Source organism: Pomacea canaliculata, linkage group LG3 (genome assembly GCF_003073045.1).
Source record: "Pomacea canaliculata isolate SZHN2017 linkage group LG3, ASM307304v1, whole genome shotgun sequence".
In the NCBI taxonomy this organism is placed as follows: domain Eukaryota; kingdom Metazoa; phylum Mollusca; class Gastropoda; order Architaenioglossa; family Ampullariidae; genus Pomacea; species Pomacea canaliculata.
Genome location: NC_037592.1, coordinates 37656831 through 37679440, shown reverse-complemented (window position 1 = coordinate 37679440; position 22610 = coordinate 37656831). Strand labels below are relative to the sequence as shown.

At 39.9% G+C, this 22610-nt stretch overlaps 4 protein-coding genes and 2 long non-coding RNA genes across 6 annotated transcripts; all 6 read right to left on the bottom strand.

Annotated features, from left to right (window-relative positions):
* Positions 1-320: 320 nt before the first annotated feature.
* On the bottom strand, positions 321-2235 carry LOC112560856. The gene is made up of 4 exons (XR_003098609.1): positions 1946-2235; positions 1292-1373; positions 1059-1158; positions 321-654 (listed from the first exon to the last, which is right to left on the bottom strand). It is a non-coding gene; the product is annotated as an uncharacterized LOC112560856 (long non-coding RNA).
* A 653-nt stretch (positions 2236-2888) lies between these two features.
* On the bottom strand, positions 2889-5465 carry LOC112560830. The gene is made up of 4 exons (XM_025232896.1): positions 5206-5465; positions 4804-4903; positions 4486-4592; positions 2889-3163 (listed from the first exon to the last, which is right to left on the bottom strand). Exons 1-4 carry the CDS (start codon positions 5303-5305, stop codon positions 3045-3047), a joined length of 426 nt encoding a protein of 141 aa, XP_025088681.1. The 5' UTR covers positions 5306-5465; the 3' UTR covers positions 2889-3044.
* A 1781-nt stretch (positions 5466-7246) lies between these two features.
* LOC112559841 lies at positions 7247-10010 on the bottom strand. Its single transcript, XR_003098406.1, has 4 exons — positions 9294-10010; positions 8853-8941; positions 8555-8657; positions 7247-7522 (listed from the first exon to the last, which is right to left on the bottom strand). It is a non-coding gene; the product is annotated as an uncharacterized LOC112559841 (long non-coding RNA).
* A 421-nt stretch (positions 10011-10431) lies between these two features.
* On the bottom strand, positions 10432-13629 carry LOC112559837. The gene is made up of 4 exons (XM_025231288.1): positions 13145-13629; positions 12680-12771; positions 12392-12494; positions 10432-11387 (listed from the first exon to the last, which is right to left on the bottom strand). Exons 1-4 carry the CDS (start codon positions 13272-13274, stop codon positions 11251-11253), a joined length of 462 nt encoding a protein of 153 aa, XP_025087073.1. The 5' UTR covers positions 13275-13629; the 3' UTR covers positions 10432-11250.
* Positions 13630-14479: 850 nt separating this feature from the next.
* LOC112559840 lies at positions 14480-17492 on the bottom strand. The gene is made up of 4 exons (XM_025231291.1): positions 16913-17492; positions 16492-16583; positions 16185-16287; positions 14480-15214 (listed from the first exon to the last, which is right to left on the bottom strand). The coding sequence occupies exons 1-4, from the start codon at positions 16953-16955 to the stop codon at positions 15072-15074; spliced, it is 381 nt and encodes a 126-aa protein (XP_025087076.1). The 5' UTR covers positions 16956-17492; the 3' UTR covers positions 14480-15071.
* A 1542-nt stretch (positions 17493-19034) lies between these two features.
* On the bottom strand, positions 19035-21719 carry LOC112559838. Its single transcript, XM_025231289.1, has 4 exons — positions 21428-21719; positions 20981-21072; positions 20688-20790; positions 19035-19738 (listed from the first exon to the last, which is right to left on the bottom strand). The coding sequence occupies exons 1-4, from the start codon at positions 21555-21557 to the stop codon at positions 19602-19604; spliced, it is 462 nt and encodes a 153-aa protein (XP_025087074.1). The 5' UTR covers positions 21558-21719; the 3' UTR covers positions 19035-19601.
* Positions 21720-22610: the final 891 nt, after the last annotated feature.

The following is a 22610-nucleotide window of genomic DNA, read 5'->3' as shown; positions in this document are numbered from 1 at the left end:
GTAATGGGAGAATGGATTACGGGAGGGAGGCAGCAGTCATTCCCTCTTCACAAACAAGTCATGCTGTGATCTTCCAGTTTTTAAAGATTTGTTCATAGCACTGGTTAAATATTTTTATTCCAGTAGTTTGATAATGGATTTAAACTTAGAGGCGATAGACATGTGAATATCTTTTTCTGCAAATGTACATCACTTGGATATTACTTTAAAACTTTTTTAATTTGATGTGGATCGTATATTTCATATTTCTTTAAATATTAATTGATTGTCTTTTTGACTAACAAAGTATGGCGCGCTGTGCTTTAGAAAGGGACGACTTGTTGTTGAATGAATTTTATTAGGTCAACATATTTTTTTCAGAGCGAAAAACAACGACTGGTTTTGACAACAAAAGCCGAGTTTATTCCATGTGATACAAACACAGGTTGCCCTGGGTACGATGCCGTCACGTGACGTTATGTGCTGTCGTGAGTCGGTCACGTGATGTCGACGAACTGGTCACGTGATTTGTGAAATAACTTGGTTGAAGGGTTTGTTCAAGCACACAGCTTTCGTAGGCGGCTTGTGAAAAACCTTTTCCGGTTCATGTCGAGACTGTTCCACTCCGCGTTTCCTGCGCACAGTGCAGTGGACAGTTGTCCTTCCATGCGCCGGCTGAAAAAGAAGATAAAACCGACCTTAAAGCTAAATGCCTCATTCTAATGACCATAGTCTGGCACTAATTGACAAACGAACACAAGAAACAACAGAAACATAATTTATCGAGAAAATTAATAAATCTTATTCAAAGTTGCTGGGACCAAACTAAAGAGAGCAAACAGTCAGGTGACCAAGCTACTGTCCGGGCTGTCAGTATGGCTACACAATATCATGATAAACGAGACTCCCAAACTGTCAGATGCAAATTCCTAGGTGTATTGAACATTGTTGTGTTGTTGCCAAATTTAGACAGACAGACAGACAGACAGACAGACAGACAGACAGACAGACAGACAGACAGACAGACAGACAGACAGACAGACAGACAGAGGTGAAGAAAGTATGTATAGTCATCTCACCAGCAATGACGAAAGGTATGTTCAAACCAAATTGTTCACCACAGCTGTCGTTTGAGGTAGTCACATTAAACCTTGTTCTTCCAGCAAAACGTCTGATTGACTGCAACAATAATAATAATGAATCATCATCATCATTATCATCATCGTCGTCGTCGTCGTCGTCGATACTATCGTAGTCGTATCTGCCGCAAACAGGTAATTTAAACAAAGAAAAAAAAAACCAATCTTCTTACCCAGAAAATCTCGTCCACTTCAAAAGTGTAGATCCGCGATGATTCATTTGTCCTGTATTCACCACAGGTCTTCCGCGAAACACTGCACAAGGTAAAACACGAGTTTACGCAGACATGACAAGTAAGACACAAGTTTACACAGACATGACAAGTAAGACACAAGTTTACACAGATATGACAAGTAAAACACAATGTTTACACAGACATGACAAGTAAGACACAAGTTTACACAGATATGACAAGTAAAACACATGTTTACACAGACATGACAGGTCAAGTTGTGATGTGACACGATTCAGGTGAAACACTTGTATGTGTTAGGTAGGAGCGCAGACAGAGCAAAAGAATAGTTACACTATGCTACAGTATAAGAATGTAGTCAGTAGCTAGTAAGTAATCTACAAGAATAAACTAGAATAGGTTAATAAAGTTGCTAGACAGGGGCGCCCTTCACCATCAAGACATCTTCAGTAAACGTGGAATCCTATTCGGCATTGCAGGCTGTAAGTGTAATTGTAAGATAGACAATATTTTATTTTTTGCATTTCCGTTGGTAAATACATGTAAATAAAATGCATAATAAATACATGTACACAGTCATACGTGGTTATGGAATACTGTATATCAAATGCTTTCGATGAAAGCTGTACTCACCGATGTCACTCTTGCAGAAGTCTTCGTCGGCAGGTGTAGGGTGCAGGCATCTGCACGCCAAGCCTACTGTCATCCAACAAAAGGCGATTGTCATCCACAGCAACATTTGTGTCATTTGGTTGTTACTTTTTTTGCTATTGTCTCCACGAGCAATGTTTGTCTACAACCTGTTCTTGCGTGGGGAATCTAGAATCTGTACTGTGGACCTTCTGACACCAGCGACACCCGATGGTGAAATGGAGAAAAGGTGTCTGGGAGAGGACACTTACCTGTGGGTTAGCGAGCTCGGCGGGTATGTCCCAAATATACACCTGTCACTCCTGATTCAAGTGGGATGGCCCGTTAGCAAACATCCGTACTTGTGAGGTGTGCACCTATCTTATTATGTTTGTCGTGGACAGGGGTGGGGCGAGGACTTGAATGTCGCTGACACCTGTTACAGGAGGCTGTGCCAGCGGACATGTTCGTACCATCACCCTCCGTGTTTTCCCTTATATGCAGTGAGGAGGATGAGGAGAAGAAGAAGAAGAAAAAGAAGGAGAGAGTATGTAAAGTCGGTGAAGCAGTTAGTAATGGGAGAGAGGATTACGGGAGGGAGGCAGCAGGCATTCCCTCTTCACAAACAAGTCTGTTTTGAATTTCCAGTTTTTAAAGATTTGTTCATAGCACTGGTTAAATATTTTTATTCCAGTAGTTTGATAATGGATTTAAACTTACAGGTGATAGACATGTGAATATCTTTTTCTGCAAATGTACATCACTTAGATATTACTTAAAACTGTTTCAATTTGATGTGGATCGTATATTTTCTGTTTGTATAATATTAATTCATAGTCTTTTTGACTAACAAAGTATGGCGCGCTGTGCTTTATCAAGGGACGACTTATGTTGGAGGAATTTATTATTGTCAAAATATTTTTTCAGAGCAAGAAACAACGACTGGTTTTGACAACAAAAACCAAGTTTATTCCATGTGGTACAAACACTGGTTGCCCTAGGTACGATGCCGTCACGTGACGTTATGTGATTTCATGAGTCGGTCACGTGATGTCGACGAGCTGGTCACGTGTTTGGTAAATAACTTGATCGAAGGGTTTGTTCAAGCACACAGCTTTCGCAGACGTCTTCTGAAAAACCTTTTCTGTGTCGTATCGAGACTCTTCCACTCCGTGTTTCCTGCGCACGAATTAGTGGAGACCTGTCCATTCTCTTCGTTGGCTGAGACAAGATAAAAAACAAAGTACAGGTAAATGTTAAATGCTAGAAAATTCTAGTCTGGCACTAATTAACACCTCCAACACAAAATCATCAAAAAGCAAAAGGGTTTTAGAGAAATCTGATGAAACTGTTCCCGAGCCGCTGGGTGTGTATGTGTGTGCTTCCATTGTGCACTGGCCAAACCCACATCGTTTGTTTTTCAATCCTAACCATGCAGCTTGTGTCAGTACTGCTTCTGTATACACGAAGTATTCATGTTATATTTGGTTTGCGAAGCTTATTCCCGAACATCGATATGTTTGTGTGCGACATGAGATGTCACCTGTGGCTATAAATAAACATCATCGTCACAGTCTTTGACGTCACTGACACTGACCTCATTTCACAAGGTCACCTGAAAGTAGGTCAGTGAGGGAGGTAGAGGGGAACTGAGCTAGATTCCAAACACACACACAGTAAACCTGCAGCAGTGCATTTGTCACAAGTGCATCACATTTACACCTTACAACCCATAAAACCTTCCATAAATACCTGATAAACGGTCACTGCTTGACCGTATGTATGTCTACCCCCGACGACAACTGATGTTTGTGTCAACATCTAAGGAGGTTAATTAAACATCTCATTCAGCACGTGCGAAATCCTTGGCAGATGGTGGGTCTCTCCGTACTCTGCTCGTTGATTTGTTTCCTCGAAGAACATTTCAGAAATACTGTCTACAGTTACTTTATGGGTTTCAAGGCTTAAAAAGTATTTCGTCTTCTGTCAATAAAGCTGTCAATAAGTTGTGGAGGACAAACAGGAAAGCTTGGTGATGCAATCTTGTCTCAGGGATAGAAACAACCAGCAGCTCACGTGACGTGGCATTGATTTCCACTCACGAGCAAGAGGTTCAACTTGGCTGATTGCCGGGGGAACAGCTGTGCCTTGCAAGATGTTTCATTTCTTTTATTGATATTTATTTATTTGAATATTTATCTAACCCTCAGTATTTTATTCTTTGCCCTTTCCACATCGCCTGGTCTAACAGCATTTTTAGTCGTTTCTTTCTGCTTGCTTCTCTTTGTCTCACTGCCTGTCTCGGTGGGGACATTGTTCTGAATTTTAAAACTGATTTCTTGGCTCCATTAATTTTTGGTAGAGGTTACTGACTTAATAAAGCCAAACTTATAGTAAGGTTCTAACATCTTTATTTCACTTGTTTTACTTGTTAATTTCCCAACACAAACAAAAGTGTGCAAACAGACAGACAAACAGACGGACGGACGGACGGACGGACGGACAGACGTGAAAGGGGTATACACAACGGTGCACCTACTCACCAACAATGACGTAAGGTGTGTTTAATTCAAAGTAAGCTCCACAGGTGGCGCTGCTACGTGCAGTAGTCACATTGAACGTTGTCAATTCCAACCAAACTGCTGTTTGACTGCAATAATAATAATAATAATAATAATAATAATAATAATAATAATATAATAATAATAATAATAATAATAATAATAATAATAATAATAATAATAATAATAATAATAATAGTAGTTGTCGTCCCGTTGTAGTCGTCCTTGTCATTCCAATCATTGTAGTCATGGCAGCCGCCACCATTGAATTTAAGCGATTAAGAGAAATCAGCCACCAACCCAGAAGATTTCCTCGACATTACAGTGTAGATCCGTATTTCCCTGGGGTAGGGCTCCTCTGTTTCCTCCTGATATTCAGCGACTGCTATACCGCGAAACACTGCACAAGGCAAACACAAGTTTACATTTGACATGACAAGATAAACACAAGTTTAAAGTTTACATGGGACATGACAAGTAAAGGAGCGATGTGACATCGTCATCATTAAGACCTCATCAATAAACATGGAGCTATAATTGATATTACGGACATTTAGTGTTGTAATATATACAACCTTATATACCTGCAGTTAAGTTCACAGCTTGACAATGTAAATAAAATAGATACTTGATTTACACACAATATTATATAGTCACTTATGATAGTGAATATTCCAAACGTATTGACTGAGCTGCACTCACCGATATCATTCTTGCAGTAGCCTTCGTCCGTAGGTTGCAGACATCTACACGCCAAGCCCACTGTCATCCACGACAAGGCGACTGTCATCCACAGCAGCATTGGTGTCGGTTGTTGTTCCTCCTATCGTCTCCACAAACAATGAATGTCTACAACCTGTTATTGCCTGAGGAAGCCGCAATCTTCTAACAAAAACGAGCCCAGGTGACGAAAGAGAGAAGCGATGTCACCTGAGAGTTTACTTACCTGTGGGTTAAATAGCGAGCTCGGCGGGTACGTCACCAAGTTGCAGCTGTCGCTCCTAGGGTTGTTGCCCTCGCAAACATCCGGGACTGTGAGGTGTGCACTTATAATGTATGTCGGTCATCCTGCTGGTGGACAGGGATGGGGGAGGGTGTGCACGTGAATGTCGCCGACACGTTTTACAGGAGGCTGTGCCGCTCGACATTGTCGTGTCCGTAAAGAGGAACTGTCAGTGTGTTAGCTTAGTGGGAAAGAGTAGATACATCTGTCAGTTAATGACCAGTGGATACATCTGTCAGTTAATGACCAGTAGATACATCTGTCAGTTAATGACTAGTTCATAAATCTGTCAGTTAATGTCCAGTGGATACATCTGTCAGTTAATGACCAGTCAGGGCAGATTAACAGGACCGGACAAAGAAAGTGTCGAAAACCATCTCTACTTTAAAGTAGCAACTACATGTTAGTGCGATGTTACTTGATACTTGTCAGAAGATGAGAAGGAGAAAGGAGAGAAAGATAGAAAGAGCCTAAGTGGTGAAGGGCAGCAATAAATCCTTTCAACTTAAAAGACAGTCAGATCACACTGACAGAGCTGGCCTTAAAACCAACAGGTGGTTGTCAAAACTTCACTGGGGGACATTAAGGCTTCTGTTTGATTTTACTCTGTCTGCTCGGGCACAGAGATGTCATCCTTGAATGTTTATAGTCACAGGTTCTTTCAGAAGTGCCATAAGAATATACACTGTTCCTGTGAACTGGACTTTGCTGTAAAGAATATCTATGAACTGAACTGAACTCACTTGTTCTGTAAAAATATATCTGTGGACTAGATGTGCGGACAGAAAAAAGTTGTCGACTCTGTTGTCTGAGGTAGAAAAGTGTGAGCAAATCAACAATGGATACGTCTGTGGTCATACAGCCCTGACATCAAGCGGCTTGTCAGGAAAAGTTCGCAGAATTTTGTGACTGATAATGTTTTGACTGCATGTGTGCTCTCGTATGGACACGTGGAGGGGGAGGGGAGAGCAGTATTTGTCTGTAGACAAGAGACAACACTAACACCAACCTACTCAGGTAACACGAGTGTGGTTGAGGTGCAAACAGTCCACACCTCCTCTGTCAACAGACGAAGACTACAGTCTGTCCTGGACATTGCGGCGCTTGGAAACATGGAGAGTTGAGACAGGCAGCAAGGGAGCGAGTCATCGTGTGCATCGTCTGCGCCAGATGTTTATTTTCCTTTTTGAAACTGAATTTATTATACAGACCTACTGACATAACACTTTTTAGTAACAAGGGATTTTTGAGTATATCTGCCCCGCCAAAACAGTTTGGTTACTTTTGTTAAAATAGGTCTCACTCATTGAACTTGATGTTGAATTTTGTGGGTCAAGCAGTTAGTAATGGGAGAGTTGAGGATAGCAGGGGGACAGGCCTTCCTTCTCACGATGTTCCCCTTTTTAAAATCTTTTTTGCATAATGAAATACTGTTTAATTACCATTTTGATTAAAAATTACAAATAGTCAAAATGTGTAGAGCTTTATCTGTAATTCTATCCCACCAAATATGACTTTAAAACTGGTTCGATTTGATGTGGAACATATAAATTTAATCTGTTTCCCATCTATTCTTCATTATTGCAATTAACAAAGCATGGTATAGTGTGCTTTCGAAATTGTGTTTTTTCGTAAAGAAATTTTACTTTTGCCAGCATGAGAAACAACGACTGGTTCACAAAAAAACCCAAACAAAAAAACAAAAAAAGAGAAGAAACAACAACAACACCAACAAAAAACAACAACCAAATGCCAAGTTTATTTAATTGAGGACAAAAAGAGGTTGCCCTGGTTACGATGGCGTCACGTGATAGCCGTGTTACACCGTGGCTAGGTCACGTGATGCGCACGTGCTGTTTGTCTCCTTCTAGAAGTGACTTTATTCCAGGCGCTTGTTCAAAGCACACAATTTTCGCAGTCGGTTTGTGAAAAACAATTTCCGTTTTTCATCAAGACCGTTCCATCCAGCGTTTCCTGAGCACAAACCAGTCGATAGCTGTCCATCCCTCTCGCCGGCTAAAATAAAAGAAAAAAGAAAACCAAACTCAAAAAAATGCTTATCTTTAAGGACAATAGTCCGGCATTGCTTAACATATCCAGCAGAAAAGTTCTAAAAAAAGAGGATATCGAGAAATTTACTAAAATTGTTGCCGAGCTGCTGCGACCAAAGTATAGATAGAGAGGACATGTTGGTGACCAAGTTACTGTCCAAGCTGTCGCCAGGGCTACACCATCTCAGGATAAATGAGGCTCCCTCAATGTCAGATGTAAAAAAAGGGAAGTCAACTGAACAATCCCGTGTTGTTGAAAATTTAAACAATAAAACCCTGGCATGCAGAGCAGTATGTCCGTGTTCACACCATAAAAACATCGTAAAAAACAGACTGGCCCTCAGGCAGGTAGCCCGATGCTAGATAAGCAGCCTTCACTGGTCCGACGACCATATGGCGAGAGAGAGAGAGACAGAGACAGAAGACAGGGTGACACCACAAGGTAAGAGGTAGATGACTACAAGAGATTGAGGTAAAGCATCAGAAGATATTAGCGTCATGATGATGAATCCTAGGAGCGTTTGCGACTTGGAAGACCAACGTCATAAAGATCGACAGTCAGCAAAATAAAATAAATAAATAAAAAGACTATCATAAGTAAAAAACAAAATCGAAAATTCGCTTATACTGTACTAAATAGGATAAAATAAATGTTCCCGTAGGTCTTGGGATTCTCATGAATACATAAATTATGATTTAACACATGTGAGGAGCACTCTTCGAGCTCTTGAGGCCTCAGGCTTTTATATTTTACATTATATGTATTAATAAAATAGCTAGACATAGGAAAGAAATTATTCTACCCCTTGTCTTGTATTTGAAATAAAAGCGTTTTTAAAAATGTTATTTATTTTATTTGCTGTCTTCCGGTCACAAGCAACATGTGTAGTTCATGCACAAGACAGACAGACAGACAGACAGACAATCAGACAGACAGACAGACAGACAGACAGACAGACAGACAAACAGGTGGGGAGAGTATGCATATTCAACTCACCAGCAATGACGTAGGGTGTGTTTAATTGAAAGGAAGCTCCACAAGCGGCGCTGTAAGTGCAGTAGTCAGATTAAATCTCCTTCCAAACAAACGTCTGTTTAAGCTGTAATCATCATCATCATCATCATCATCATCATCATCATCATCATCATCATCATCATCATCATCATCATCATCATCATCATCATCATCATCATCGTCGTCGTCGTCGTCGTCGTCGTCGCGTCGCAGTCGTCTTTGTCATACTAATCGTTGTAGTCGTGGTTACCGCCACCAGCGAGTTTAAACAGACACCAACCAGAAGATTCTGTCGACTTCAACAACGTAGGTTCGTCTTCCAGATGGCATGGGATCCCGGATATTCATCTACAACTCTTCCTCGAAACACTGCACAAGCAAAACAACGTTTACATGGGACATGACAGATAAAGTAGTGATGGGACATCATCCATCATCCATCGTCATCGTCGTCGTGGCGTGTCACAACATCTTATGTTGAAGTAAATCTCTCGTACCGTGAATTGTCATCAAATCAGTACATTAATGACCACGGTGATACACGACTCATCAAACCTCATTATTAATCATCGAGTTACATCAACCATTGCGGGCATTGAGTGTCGCTGTAATATTGTATCTGGAGTTAAGTTCTTATATTCCAGATTAATATATATATAGTCACTTATGGTGGTTAATGAAGATTGTGATTCAAAAAGTTTTGGTTATGAGCTGCACTCACCGATATCACTGTTGCAGTAGTTTTCATCCCTGGGTATCACACAACTGCACGCCGAGGCGACTGTCATCCAACAAAAGGCGATGGTCATCCACAACAGCAATTGTGCCATTTGGTTCTTGTTTCCTGCATCGTCTCCACGAGCAACGACTGTCTGCAACCTGTTCTTGTTTCAAGATGATGTTGTAAAGGTGGTGAAACCAGAGAAAAGTTGTCAGCTGGGAGAGCGAACTTTGTAAAATAGCGAGCTGGGTGGTCAGGTCACAAATACTCCTGTCACTCCTGATGTCTGTGGGATGTTCGCCCTAGCAAACATCCGTTACTGTGAGGTGAGCACCTGCTGATTATAATGCTTGTCAGACATCCTGCTGGAGGACAGGGGTGGAGGAGTAGGGAAGATGTGCACATTTTCGTATCCGTAAAGAGTTCGCTGTCAGTGTGTGTTGGATTTTAACCGATGTCATCACCTTTCGCGGTTTTCCTGACACACAGTGAGGAGGAGAGAGCGATGCATTCTTTCACAGACACACAAGTACTTCAAAATAAAATATCAGCTTGATAGGAACACACACAGAGGAATGTGACCCCTTGTCAAGTTGTAGACAAAGGAAGACATAAATAAAATCAAGAGCTTGAAGCAAATGTCAAGAGTGCCATACAATGAACATCTGGCACTTACAAACATCAAGCAGTTAGGACAGGCAGCAAGAGAACACGTAGCTGCTGCAGTTGTTCACTTCCTTGGTGAAACTGTTTTTATTACAATTAGACATACTAAAATCGTAACTCCACCTAGAAATCCCCCCCCCCCCCCCTACACACATTTCAAGGAGCCTTCTGGTCCTAAACCGAATATAACATCCCTGATATGTGAAATAAGACAGAATCTGTACAAGAAAACTGTTAATTGGCTGCTCATACTAGTGGACAGTAGATGGTCACCTGTATGTTGTTGGTAAGTTTTACCGGATGCCGGGTCAGTCAACATTTTTGACCCACCCGCTTTAGCTTGTAGAGAAAGTAAGGGTGGTCTTAGCCAACCACATTCCACATATTATCTTCATCTTCAATTCGTCACAGTGAGGAAGAGAGATTCAGAAAGAGAGAGAAAGAGAGAGTAAGGAGAGAAACAGGGAAAGTAAAAGAGTGTGTTTTCTTGTGTGTGTGTGTGTTCTTTTTTCTGGCATAGTAAGCACAAACAAGTGTTGGCAATCGTCTGCCAATGATACTCCTGTTGTCCTGGTAAGGTCGTAGCTACGTGTTGTTGTTGTTGATTTTTAATGTTTATTTTTCTCTGTCTAAAACATTGCCAGTGGCTCCCAGAAAATGAAAAAGACAAAAAGCTTTCTGAATAAATTATAACGTTCCTTTATTACGAATAGCAAACTTAGACAACCTAGTAAGTTTAGACACACTAAGAGATACAGAGAGAGGAGAGGGTAGGGGAGGTAAGCGAGCAACACCACCGCGAACACGTTTATCGCCCTTTTCAGATCAAGTCTCTCGGGTAGAGAACGTTGCACGTTTGATGATGATGATGATGTCAATTTATAATGCGCAGGTATCCATTCAGAAGAATGCTCATTTCGCAGAAAAAACAAAAGAAGAAAAATAAAGTGAACAAATATATAAAACACCAAAAGTAAAAAAATATAGTCAGAAGTGTTTCTTGGTAGTTTAAGACTGGTTTGAAAGAAGCAGATGAGTTTTCAGTCTTTTGAGTATTTTGTATATACCTATGCTAAAATTATAGGTAATCAAAATGTGTAGAGCTTTATCTGTAATGATAACCCACTCAAATATTACTTTAAAACTGGTTTGATTTGATGTGGAACATATAAATTTAATTGTTTAACGTCTGTTCTTCATTGTTGCGATTAACAAAGCATGGTATAGTGTGCTTTCGAAATTGTGTTTTGTAAAGAAATTTTTCTTTTGTCACCACGAGAAAAAAGTAGCTTTATTTCAGAGGTTCGTCGGAAGCACACAATTTTTGTAGTCGGTTTGAGAAAAACATCTTCCAGTTTTTATCAAGATATTTCCAAGCAACGTTTCCCAAGCACGAAATAGTGTATAGCTGTCCATCCCTCTGGTTAGCTTAAAAAAAAGAGAAGAAAATCAAGTCAATACAAAATGCTTCTCTTTATGTACAATAGTCAGGCATTGTATAACATCTGGAGCAGAAGAATTCAAAAGAAATGTTTATCGAGAAATGTACTAAAAGTGTTGCCCAGATACTGCGACCAAAGTACAGAGAGTGAGGACATGTTGGTGACCAAGTTACTGTCCGCGCTGTCACCATGGCTACACCATCTCAAGCTAAATGAAGCTCGCTCAATGACAGATGTAAAAAAGTGAAGTCAACTAAACAATCCTGTGTTGTTAAAAATTAGACAATAAACCCTGGCATGCAGACAGTATGTCCGTGTTACACCATAAAAACATCGTAAAAAAACAGACTGGCCCTCGGGCAGGTAGCCCGATGTGAGATAATCAGTCGTCACGGTACGACGACACTACGGCGAGAGAGAGACAGAGACAAAGACTGAAGACGGAAATTTCACAAGGTAAAGAAGTAGCTGACTACAAGAGATGAAGTAAAATTTATCAGAAGAAATCATCGTCATTAGTATGAACCCGAGGAGCATTTGAGACTTGAAGACCAAAGTTATAAAGATCGAAAGTAGACAAAATAAATAAATAAACAAAAGACTACCATAAGTAAAAAAAAAAAAAAAAAAAAAAAAGAAAAAAATCGAAAATGCGTTTTGTTTAAATTGTACTAAAAAGGATGAAATAAATTTTTCTGTATGTGTATGGATTCTCAGGAATACATGTAATTTCATATATACAAGCGTAAGGAGCACTCTTGGAGCTCTATTGTTCCCTCATGCTTTTATATTTTACATTGTATGTATTTAATAAAATAGCTAGACATAAGAAAAGAAATTATTCTACCCTTTTCTTGTATTTGAAATAAAAGCGTTTTTTTTTTTTACTTTTTAATTTTATTTGTCTTCCGGTCACAAGCAACGTGTGTAGCTCATGCGCCGAGAATCACACAGACAGACAGGTGGCGAGTGTATGCATAATCAACTCACCAGCAACGAGGTAAAGTAAGTTTACTTCAAAGTTTACTCCACAAAGGGCGGTGCTGTTTGGAGTAGTCAGAACAAGTCTCCTTCCAGCAAAATTGTTGTTTGTCTGCAATAATAATAATAGTGATCGTGATGATGATGATGATGATGATGATGGTCATGATGATCATCATCATCTTCGTTGTCGTCATCTTCGCTGTCGTTGTCGTCGTCGAAGCCTCGTAGTCCTTTTTTTCATAGTAATCGTTTTAGTCGTAGTTACCACACCAGCGAGTTTTTACCGACACCAACCCAGAAGATTCTGTCGACTTCAAAAACGAAGGTCCAATTTCCCGTAATGTGGGCGTCCTCCAGATGTCTGGCTACAAGTCTTCCTTGAAACACTGCACAAGCAAAACACACTTTTACATAGTAGAGTAGTGATGTGACATCATCATCATCATCATCATCATCATCATCATCATCATCATCATCATCATCATCATCATCATCATAATCATCATCATCATCATCATTGTGGCGTGTCACAACATCTTACGTTGAAGTCATTCACTAGTACCGTGAATTTTCATCAAGTCAGTTTATTTATGACCACGGATACACGTCTCATCCAAACCTCGTTATTAATCATGGAGTTATATATCAGCCATTGGAGGAATTGAGTGTCGACGTAATATCATATTTTTATATATATAGTCACTTATGGTGGTTAATGAAACCTTTGTTTAAAAAGTTTTGCTCAATAGCTGCACTCACCGATATCATTCCTGCAGTAGTTTTCATCTCTTCTTATCGCACATCTGCACGCTGAGCCGACTGTCATACAACAAAAGGCGATGGTCATCCACAGCAGCATTTGTACCATTTGGTTCTTGTTTCCTGCCATCGTCTCCACTAGCAACTACTGTCTACAACCTGTTCTTAATTCAAAATGATGTAAAGGTGGTGAAACAGAGAAAAGTTGTCAGCTGGGAGAGCGAACTTTGTAAAATAGGAGCTGGGTGGTCAGGTCACAAATACTCCTGTCACTCCTGATGTCTGTGGGATGTCGCCCTAGCAAACATCCGTTACTGTGAGATGAGCACCTGCTGAATATAATGCTTGTCAGACATCCTGCTGGGGGACAGGGATGGAGGAGTAGGGAAGATAGGGAAGTGCACATTTTCGTATCCGTAAAGAGTCCTTGTCAGTGTGTGTTGGATTTTAACCGATATCATCGCCTTTCGCGTTTTTCCTGACACACAGTGATGATGAGAGAGCGATGCATTCTATCACAGATACACAAGTACTTCAAAATAAAATATCAGCTTGATGGGGACACACACAGAGGAATGTGGCGCCTTGTCAAGTTGTAGATAAAGGAAGACATAAATAAAATCAAGAGCTTGAAGCAAATGTCAAGAGTGCCATACAATGAACATCTCGCACTTACAAACATCAAGCAGTCAGGACAGGCAGCAAGACAACACGTAGCTGCTGCAGTTGTTCACTTTCTTGGTGAAACCGTTTTTATTACAATTAAACATACTAAAATCGTAAACCCACCAGGAACCCCCCCCCTCCCCCCCCCACACACATTTACAGGAGCCTTCCGGTCCTAAACCGAATACAACAACCCCTGATATGTGAAATAAGACAGAATGTGTACAAGAAAACAGCGAATTGGCTGCTCATACTAGTGGACAGTAGATGGTCACCTGTATGTTGTTGGTAAGTTTTACCGGATGCCGGGTCAGTCAACATTTTTGACAAACCCGCTTTAACTTGTAGAGAAAGTTAGTAAGGGTGGTCTTGGCCAACCACCTTCTACATATTATCTTCATCTTCAATTCTTCCCAGTGAGGAAAAGAGATTCAGAAAGAGAAAGAGAGTAAGGAGAGAAACAGGGCAAGTAAATGAGTGTGTTTTCGTGTATGTGTGTGTGTTTATTTAGCATTGTAAGCATCAACAAGTGCTGTCAATCGTCTGCCAATGATACTCCTGTTGTCCCAGTAAGGTCGTAGCTACGTGTAGTTGTTGTTGATTTTTAATGTTTATTTTTCTCTGTCTAAAACATTGCCAGTGGCTGAAAAAGACAAAATGCTTTCTGAATAAATTATAACGTTCCTTTATTACGAATAGCAAACTTAGACAACCTAGTAAGTGTAGACACACCAAGAGATACAGAGCGAAGAGAGGGTAGGGGAGGTAAGCGAGCAACACCACCGCGATCACGTTTATCGCCCTTTTTACATCAAGTCTCTCGGGTAGAGAAAGTTTGCACGTTTGGGAAATGTAACAGGTTTCTAACAACCTATCAGATGTCCAAAAATATATCAATATCTTTTAGTTGAGAATATTTCACAAGTATATCTTGGGGTTTCACATCTCAACTGCTGACATGGTTAAAACTTTAGAAAAAATGTGTTAAAGGTTTTAAAATCTAATTTAAAAAGTTTAAATTTGAGTATTTTGCATACTTATGCTGAAATTACAGGTAGTCAAAATGTGTATAGCTTTATCTGTAATTATAACCCACTCAAATATGACTTTAAAACTGGTTTGATTTGATTTGGAACATATAAATTTAATTGTTTAACGTCTGTTCTTCATTGTTGCGATTAACAAAGCATGGTATAGTGTGCATTCGAAATTGTGTTTTGTAAAGAAATTTTACTTTTGTCAGCACGAGAAACAAGTGACTTTAATCCAAATGTTTGTGGGGAGCACACAATTTTTGTAGTCGGTCTGTGAAAAACATCTGCCGGTTTACATGAAGACGGTTCCAACGTTTGTTCCCTGAGCACAAACCAGTCGATAGAAGTCCACCCTTCTCGACCTCGTTAGCTAAAAAACAAAACAAAACAAAAACAAACTCAATACAAAATGCTTCTCTTTAAGTACAATAGTCTGGTATTGCTTAACATATCAAGCAGAAGATTAAAAAAAGGGGGATATCGAGAAATTTACTAAAATTGTTGCCGGGCTGCTGCGACCAAAGTATAGAGAGTGAGGACATGTTGATGACCAAACTACTGTCCACGCTGTCACCATGGCTACACCATCTCAGGATAAATGAGGCTCCCTCAATGTCAGATGTAAAACATGGAAGTCAACTAAACATTCCTGTGTTGTTAAAAATTTAGACAATAAACACTGGCGTGCAGAACAGCATGTCCGTGTCACACTACAACAACATCGTACAGACAGACTGGACCTCAGGCAGGTAGCCCGATGTGAGATAATCAGTCGTCACGGTCCGACGACCCTATGGCGAGAGAGACAGGAGAGACAGGAGACAGGGTGACACCACAAGGTACAGAAGTAGATGACTACAAGATATGAGGTAAAAGCATCAGAAGATATTATCGTCATGAGGATGAAGTCGAGGAGCGTTTGCGACTTGAAGACCAAAGTTATAAAGATCGACAGTAAACAAAATAAATAAATAAAAAGACTATCATAAGTAATAAAAAAAATAGAAAATGCGCTTTTGTTTCAATTGTACTAAAATAGATGAAATTTTCTGTAGGTCTCGGGATTCTGTAATTTAATATATACAAGTGTAAGGAGCACTCTTGGAGCTCTTGAGGTCCCTCAGGCGTTTATATTTTACATTGTATGTATTTAATAAAATAGCTACACACAAGGAAAGAAATTGTTCTACCCCTTCTATTTGAAATGAAGGCGTTTTTTTAAAAAAAAATGTTACTTATTTTATTTGTTGTCTTCCGGTCACAAGCAAGGTGTGTAGCTCATGCGCCGACAATCAGAGAGACAGACAGACAGGTGGGGAGAGTATGCATAATCAACTCACCAGCAATGACGTAGGGTGTGTTTAATTGAAATTTAGCTCCACAACGGTTGCCTTCCTTTGCAGTATTCAGATCAAGTATCGTTCCAACGCTACTGATTTTTGACTGCAATAGTAATCATCATCATCATCATCATCATCATCATCATCATCATCATCATCATCATCATCATCATCATCATCATCATCATCATCATCATCATCGACGTCGTCGCTGTCGTTGTCGTCGTCGTAGCCTTGTAGTCGTCTTTGTCATACTAATCGTTGTAGACGTGGTTACAGCCGCCAGCGAGTTTAAACATACACCAACCCAGAAGATTCTGTCGACTTCAACAACGTAGGTCCGTCTTTCCCTCGGATGGGCGTCCTCCAGATGTGCAACGACAGCTTTTCCTTGAAACACTGCACAAGCAGAACACGTTTACATGGTAGAGTAGTGATGTGACATCATCATCATCCTCGTCGTCGTCGTCGTCATTGTGGCGTGTCACAACATCTTATGTTGAAGTCATTCTCTCGTACCGTGAATTGTCATCAAGTCAGTTCATTACAGACCACTGATACACGTTTCATCCAAATCTCGTTAATAATCCTGGAGTTATATCAGCCATTGGAGGCATTGAGTGTCGCTGTAATATTGTATCGTATATTACAGATTATATATGTATAGTCACTTATGGTGGTTAATGAAGCCTTTGATTAAAAAAGGTTTGGTTAAGAGCTGCACTCACCGATATCATACCCGCAGTAGGTTTCATCCTTTTTCTCGCACATTTGCACGCCGAGCCGACTGTCATCCAACAAAAGGCGATGGTCATCCACAGCAGCATTTGTACCATTTGGTTCTTGTTTCCTGCCATCGTCTCCACGAGCAACGACTGTCTACAACCTGTTCTTAATTCAAAATGATGTAAAGGTGGTGAAACAGAGAAAAGTTGTCAGCTGGGAGAGCGAACTTTGTAAAATAGCGAGCTGGGTGGTCAGGTCACAAATACTCCTGTCACTCCTGATGTCTGTGTCAGTCGTCCAGCTGGGGGACAGGGGTGGGGGAGTAGGTAGGATGTGAACATTTTTGTATCCATAATGAGTACCTGTCAGTTGGGGGATTTTAACCGATATCATCACCTTTGGCGTTTTCCCTGACACACAGTGATGATGAGAGAGCGATGCATTCTTTCACAGACACCTGCAACTACCAACCTACACGAGAGCGCTCGTGCACACACACACACACACACAAACAAACAAGTCACAAATAAAGCCATACACTGCCGTACTTTAATGACAAGCTGTTCATGTCTGCTTTGAAGGTCTTTGTGCGTGTGTCCCTTCCAAATGTTCGTTATATTTATCTAGTTCATGCTGCTCTTCAGAACTGTATGTGGACCTTTTGTAATCAAGCGAGCAAACAATATGCGCAGTGTATAGTGTTCAGTACTTACTGTTCACAGAACACTTTCATGGATGAGGCTCAAACACTACTCACCTCGTAGCTGCTGCAGTTGTTCACTGCCTTGGTGAAACTGTTTTTATTATATACACTTACTTAAATCGTAACCCCACCTGGAAACCTCCCCACCACCACACTTACAGGAGTCTTCCGGTCCTAAACCGAATATAACAACCCCTGATATGTGAAATAAGACAGAAACCTGTACAAGAAAACAGTGAATTCGATAGAACCCGAGACATGTGGTTACCAAATGTTGTTGAATAGGGAAAACTGTTTGCTCGCTGACTCATTCCATCTTGTCATCACTCACTGTTCAGTCGACATACTCGCTGGTCTAAAATCACAACTCAAAAACTTCATTTACTTGTTCGAGGTCAAATAAAACATCGCTGCATTGACATTTTCTAAAACTCGCCACCAAACAGATATGCCAACACTAAAAATGTTGATGTTAAAGAATTAGAAAGTTTGTTCAATCAAACAGGTCGCTCAGCTTACGTGGTCGTCACGTGATACATTTGCGACAGTAAGTTATTGTCAGGTGATACTAAGCTCATAAAATTTCGCCTGAATTACAGAAATCTCGCAGAACGGAGAATAAAAGCCGAGCGCCAGATAGGTTGCTCGAATCCTTGTTTCCATCACACACTTTAAACATCAAACTCCAGCAGACACCACGTAGTCTCGTCAGACAAAGCAGTTGCTGGTAACATAAGGGCAGGATGCTGCAGGACTTCAGTGTCTGAACAAACAATGATTGTTTACAACCTGTTCTTGTCTTTTGGGAACCTAGAATCTTCACGGCCGACTTGACACAAGAGAGACCAGACAAAATCAAATCAAATCAAATCGGACATAGGTGTCACCTGGGTGCACAAATTAATATGACGGTTAAATGGGGAGCTCGGCGAGTTCGTAAACACACTGAATGCATCTGTCGCTCCTGAGTGAAAGGTCGCGAAGGTCAACATCCATAACTGTGAGATGTGCTCCTGCTGCTCATACTAGTGGACAGTAAATGGTCGCCTGTATGTTGTTGGTAAGTTTTACCGGATGCCGGGTCAGTCAACATTTTTGACGAACCCGCTTTAATTTGTAGAGAAAGTTAGTCCACATATCATCTTGAACTTCAATTCTTCACAGTGAGAAAAGAGCTTCAGAAAGAGAGAGACAGGATGGGGAAACAGGGCAAGAAAAAGAGTGTGTTTTCGTGTGTGTGTGTGTATATTCTAGCATTTGAGCATCAACAAGTGCTGTCAATCGTCTGCCCATGATACTCCTGTTGTCCCGGTAAGGTCGTAACTACGTGTAGTTGTTGTTGATTGTTAATGTTTATTTTTCTCTGTCTAAAACATTGCCAGTGGCTCCCAGAAAATGAAAAAGACAAAATGCTTTCTGAGTAAATTGGAACGATCCTTTATTACGAATAGCAAACTTAGACAACCTAGTAAGTGTAGACACACCAAGAGATACAGAGCGAGGAGAGGGTAGGGGAGGTAAGCGAGTAACACCACTGTGAGCACGTTTATCGCCCTTTACACATCAAGTCTTTCGGGTAGAGAACGTTTGCACGTTTGGGAAATGTAACAGGTTTCTAACAACCTATCAGATGTCCAAATATATATCAATACCTTTTAGTTGAGAATATTTCATAAGTATATCTTTCACATCTCAACTGCTGAAATGGTTAAAACTTTAGAGAAAAGTGTTAAAGGTTTTTAAATTTAATTTAAAAAGTTTGAATTTGAGTATTTTGCGTACGTATGCTAAAATTACAGGTAATCAAAATGTGTATAGCTTTATCTGTAATTATAACCCACTCAAATAGGACTTTAAAACTGGTTTGATTTGATGTGGAACTTAAAATTTAATCTGTTTAACGTCTGTTCTTCATTGTTGCGATTAACAAAACATGGTATAGTGTGTTTTCGAAATTGTGTTTTTGTCACCACGAGAAAGAAGTAAGTTTATTTCAGAGGTTCGTTGGAAGCACACAATTTTTGTAGTTGGTTTGTGAAAAACATCTTCCGGTTTTTATCAAGATATTTCCAAGCAACGTTTCCCAAGCACGAAATAGTGTATAGCTGTCCATCCCTCTGGTTAGCTTAAAAAAAAGAGAAGAAAATCAAGTCAATACAAAATGCTTCTCTTTAAGGACAATAGTCAGGCATTGTATAACATCTCGAGCAGAAGAATTCAAAAGCAATGTTTATCGAGAAATGTACTAAAAGTGTTGCCGAGATACTGCGACCAAAGTACAGAGTGAGGACATGTTGGTGTCCAAACTACTGTCCACGCTGTCACCATGGCTACACCATCTCAGGATAAATGAGGCTCGCTCAATGACAGATGTAAAAAAGTAAGTCAACTGACCACTCCTGTGTTGTTGAAAATCTAGACAATAAACACTGGCATGCAGAACAACACTACACTACAACAACATCGTACAAACAGACTGGCCCTCGGGCAGGTAGCTCGATGTGAGATAATCAGTCGTCACGGTCCGACGACCCTATGGCGAGAGAGAGACAGACAGAGACAGAAACTGAAGACGGAAATTTCACAAGGTAAAGAAGTAGATGACTACAGGAGATGAGGTAAAATTATCAGAAGAAATCATCGTCATGAGTATGAACCCGAGGAGCATTTGAGACTTGAAGACCAAAGTTATAAAGATCGACAGTAGACAAAATAAATAAAGAAACAAAAGACTACCATAAGTAAAAAGTTTAAATTGTACTAAAAAGGATGAAATAAATTTTTCTGTATGTGTATGGATTCTCAAGAATAATATGATTTCATATATACAAGCGTAAGGAGCAACATTGGAGCTCTTGGGTTCCCTCGTGCTTTTATATTTTACATTGTATGTATTTAATAAAATAGCTAGACATAAGAAAAAATTATTCTACCTCTTTTTTGTATTTGAAATAAAAGCGTTTTTTATGTTACTTTTTAAATTTTATTTGTCTTCCGGTCACAAGCAACGTGTGTAGCTCATGCGCCGACAATCACACAGACAGACAGGTGGGAAGTATGCATAATCAACTCACCAGCAACGAGGTAAAGTAAGTTTACTTCAAAGTTTACTCCACAAAGGGCGGTGCTGTTTGGAGTAGTCAGAACAAGTCTCCTTCCAGCAAAATTGTTGTTTGTCTGCAATAATAATAATAGTGATCGTGATGAAGATGATGATGATGGTCATGATATCATCATCATCGTCGTCGTCATCTTCGCTGTCGTTGTCGTCGTCGTCGTCGTCGTCGTCGAAGCCTCGTAGTCCTTTTTTCATAGTAATCGTTGTAGTCGTAGTTACCGCCACCAGCGAGTTTATACCGACACCAACCCAGAAGATTCTGTCGACTTCAAAATCGAATTTCCAATTTCCCGTAATGTGGGCGTCCTCCAGATGTCTGGCTACAAGTCTTCCTTGAAACACTGCACAAGCAAAACACACTTTTACATAGTAGAGTAGTGATGTGACATCATCATCAATCATCATCAATCATCATCATCATCATCATTGTGGCGTGTCACAACATCTTATGTTGAAGTCCTTCACTAGTACCCTGAATTTTCATCAAGTCAGTTTATTAATGACCACGGATACACGACTCATTCAGACCTCGTGATTAATCATGGAGTTATATATCAGCCATTGGAGGCATTGAGTGTCGCCGTAATATCATATTTGGAGTTATGTTCTTTATTACAGATTATTTATATATATAGTCACTTATGGTGGTTAATGAAACCTTTGATTAAAAAAGGTTTGGTTAAGAGCTGTGCTCACCGACATCATTATAGCAGTAGCCTACATTACTTTTTCTCACACAATTGCACCTCAATCCTTCTGTCATCCAACAAAAGGCGATGGTCATCCACAGCAGCAATTGTACCATTTGGTTCTTGTTTCCTGCCATCGTCTCCACGAGCAATGACTGTCTACAACCTGTTTTTAATTCAAAATGATGTTGTAAAGGTGGTGAAACAGAGAAAAGTTGTCAGCTGGGAGAGCGAACTTTGTAAAATAGCGAGCTGGGTGGTCAGGTCACAAATACTCCTGTCACTCCTGATGTCTGTGTCAGTCGTCCAGCTGGGATACAGGGGTGAGAGAGTAGGTAGGATGTGAACATTTTTGTATCCATAATGAGTACCTGTCAGTGGTGGTGGTGGTGGGGGATTTTAACCGATATCATCACCTTTGGCGTTTTCCCTGACACACAGTGATGATGAGAGAGCGATGCATTCTTTCACAGACACCTGCAACTACCAACCTACACGAGAGCGCGTGAACACACAAACAAACAAGTCACAATATTATATCAAATAAAACTTAGAGATTCAGATCTTTGCACCTTCTGCAATCAGTCAAGGGAATCTATAGAACACTTGTTTTTTGATTGTATTATTGTTAAAAAATTTTGGAATGATCTCTTTACTAAGTTAAAAGAAAATGTGCTCATTGTGAGGAGATAAAGTAAAGAAACAGTTAATACTATTTGGAGTCCAAAATGAGCTTATGACAGCTAAGATATCAGCCTTATCTAATTATGGCACCGGTGCAAATGTTTCAATATTCATCTAAGTGTGAACTCCATTTGTATTGGAAATAAAAAAAAGATATCATGTCGAATAGTAAGCCAGAATGTTTTGCACTAAAATGGATACCATATGAGCAGCTTTTCTTCACACATTGAATGTTTCTGTCTGTATTTTTATTTTTATTTTTATTTTTTTTAATTTTTTTTAAAAGTGAGAATGCATTTGCATTGTGGTCTAATGAGGAGCCTGCAAATCCTGTTCTTTTCCACATTCCTCTTCCTCCCTTTTTTTTTTTTCTTTTTCTTCTTTGTTTGTGTTTTTGTGACAATCCATAGTTTTGTTTTGTTTTGTTTTGTTTTGTTTTGTTTTGTTTTTGTAAATTTATGTGTTTTTTTGTTGTTTTTGTTTTGTTTTGTTTGTTTATTTATATT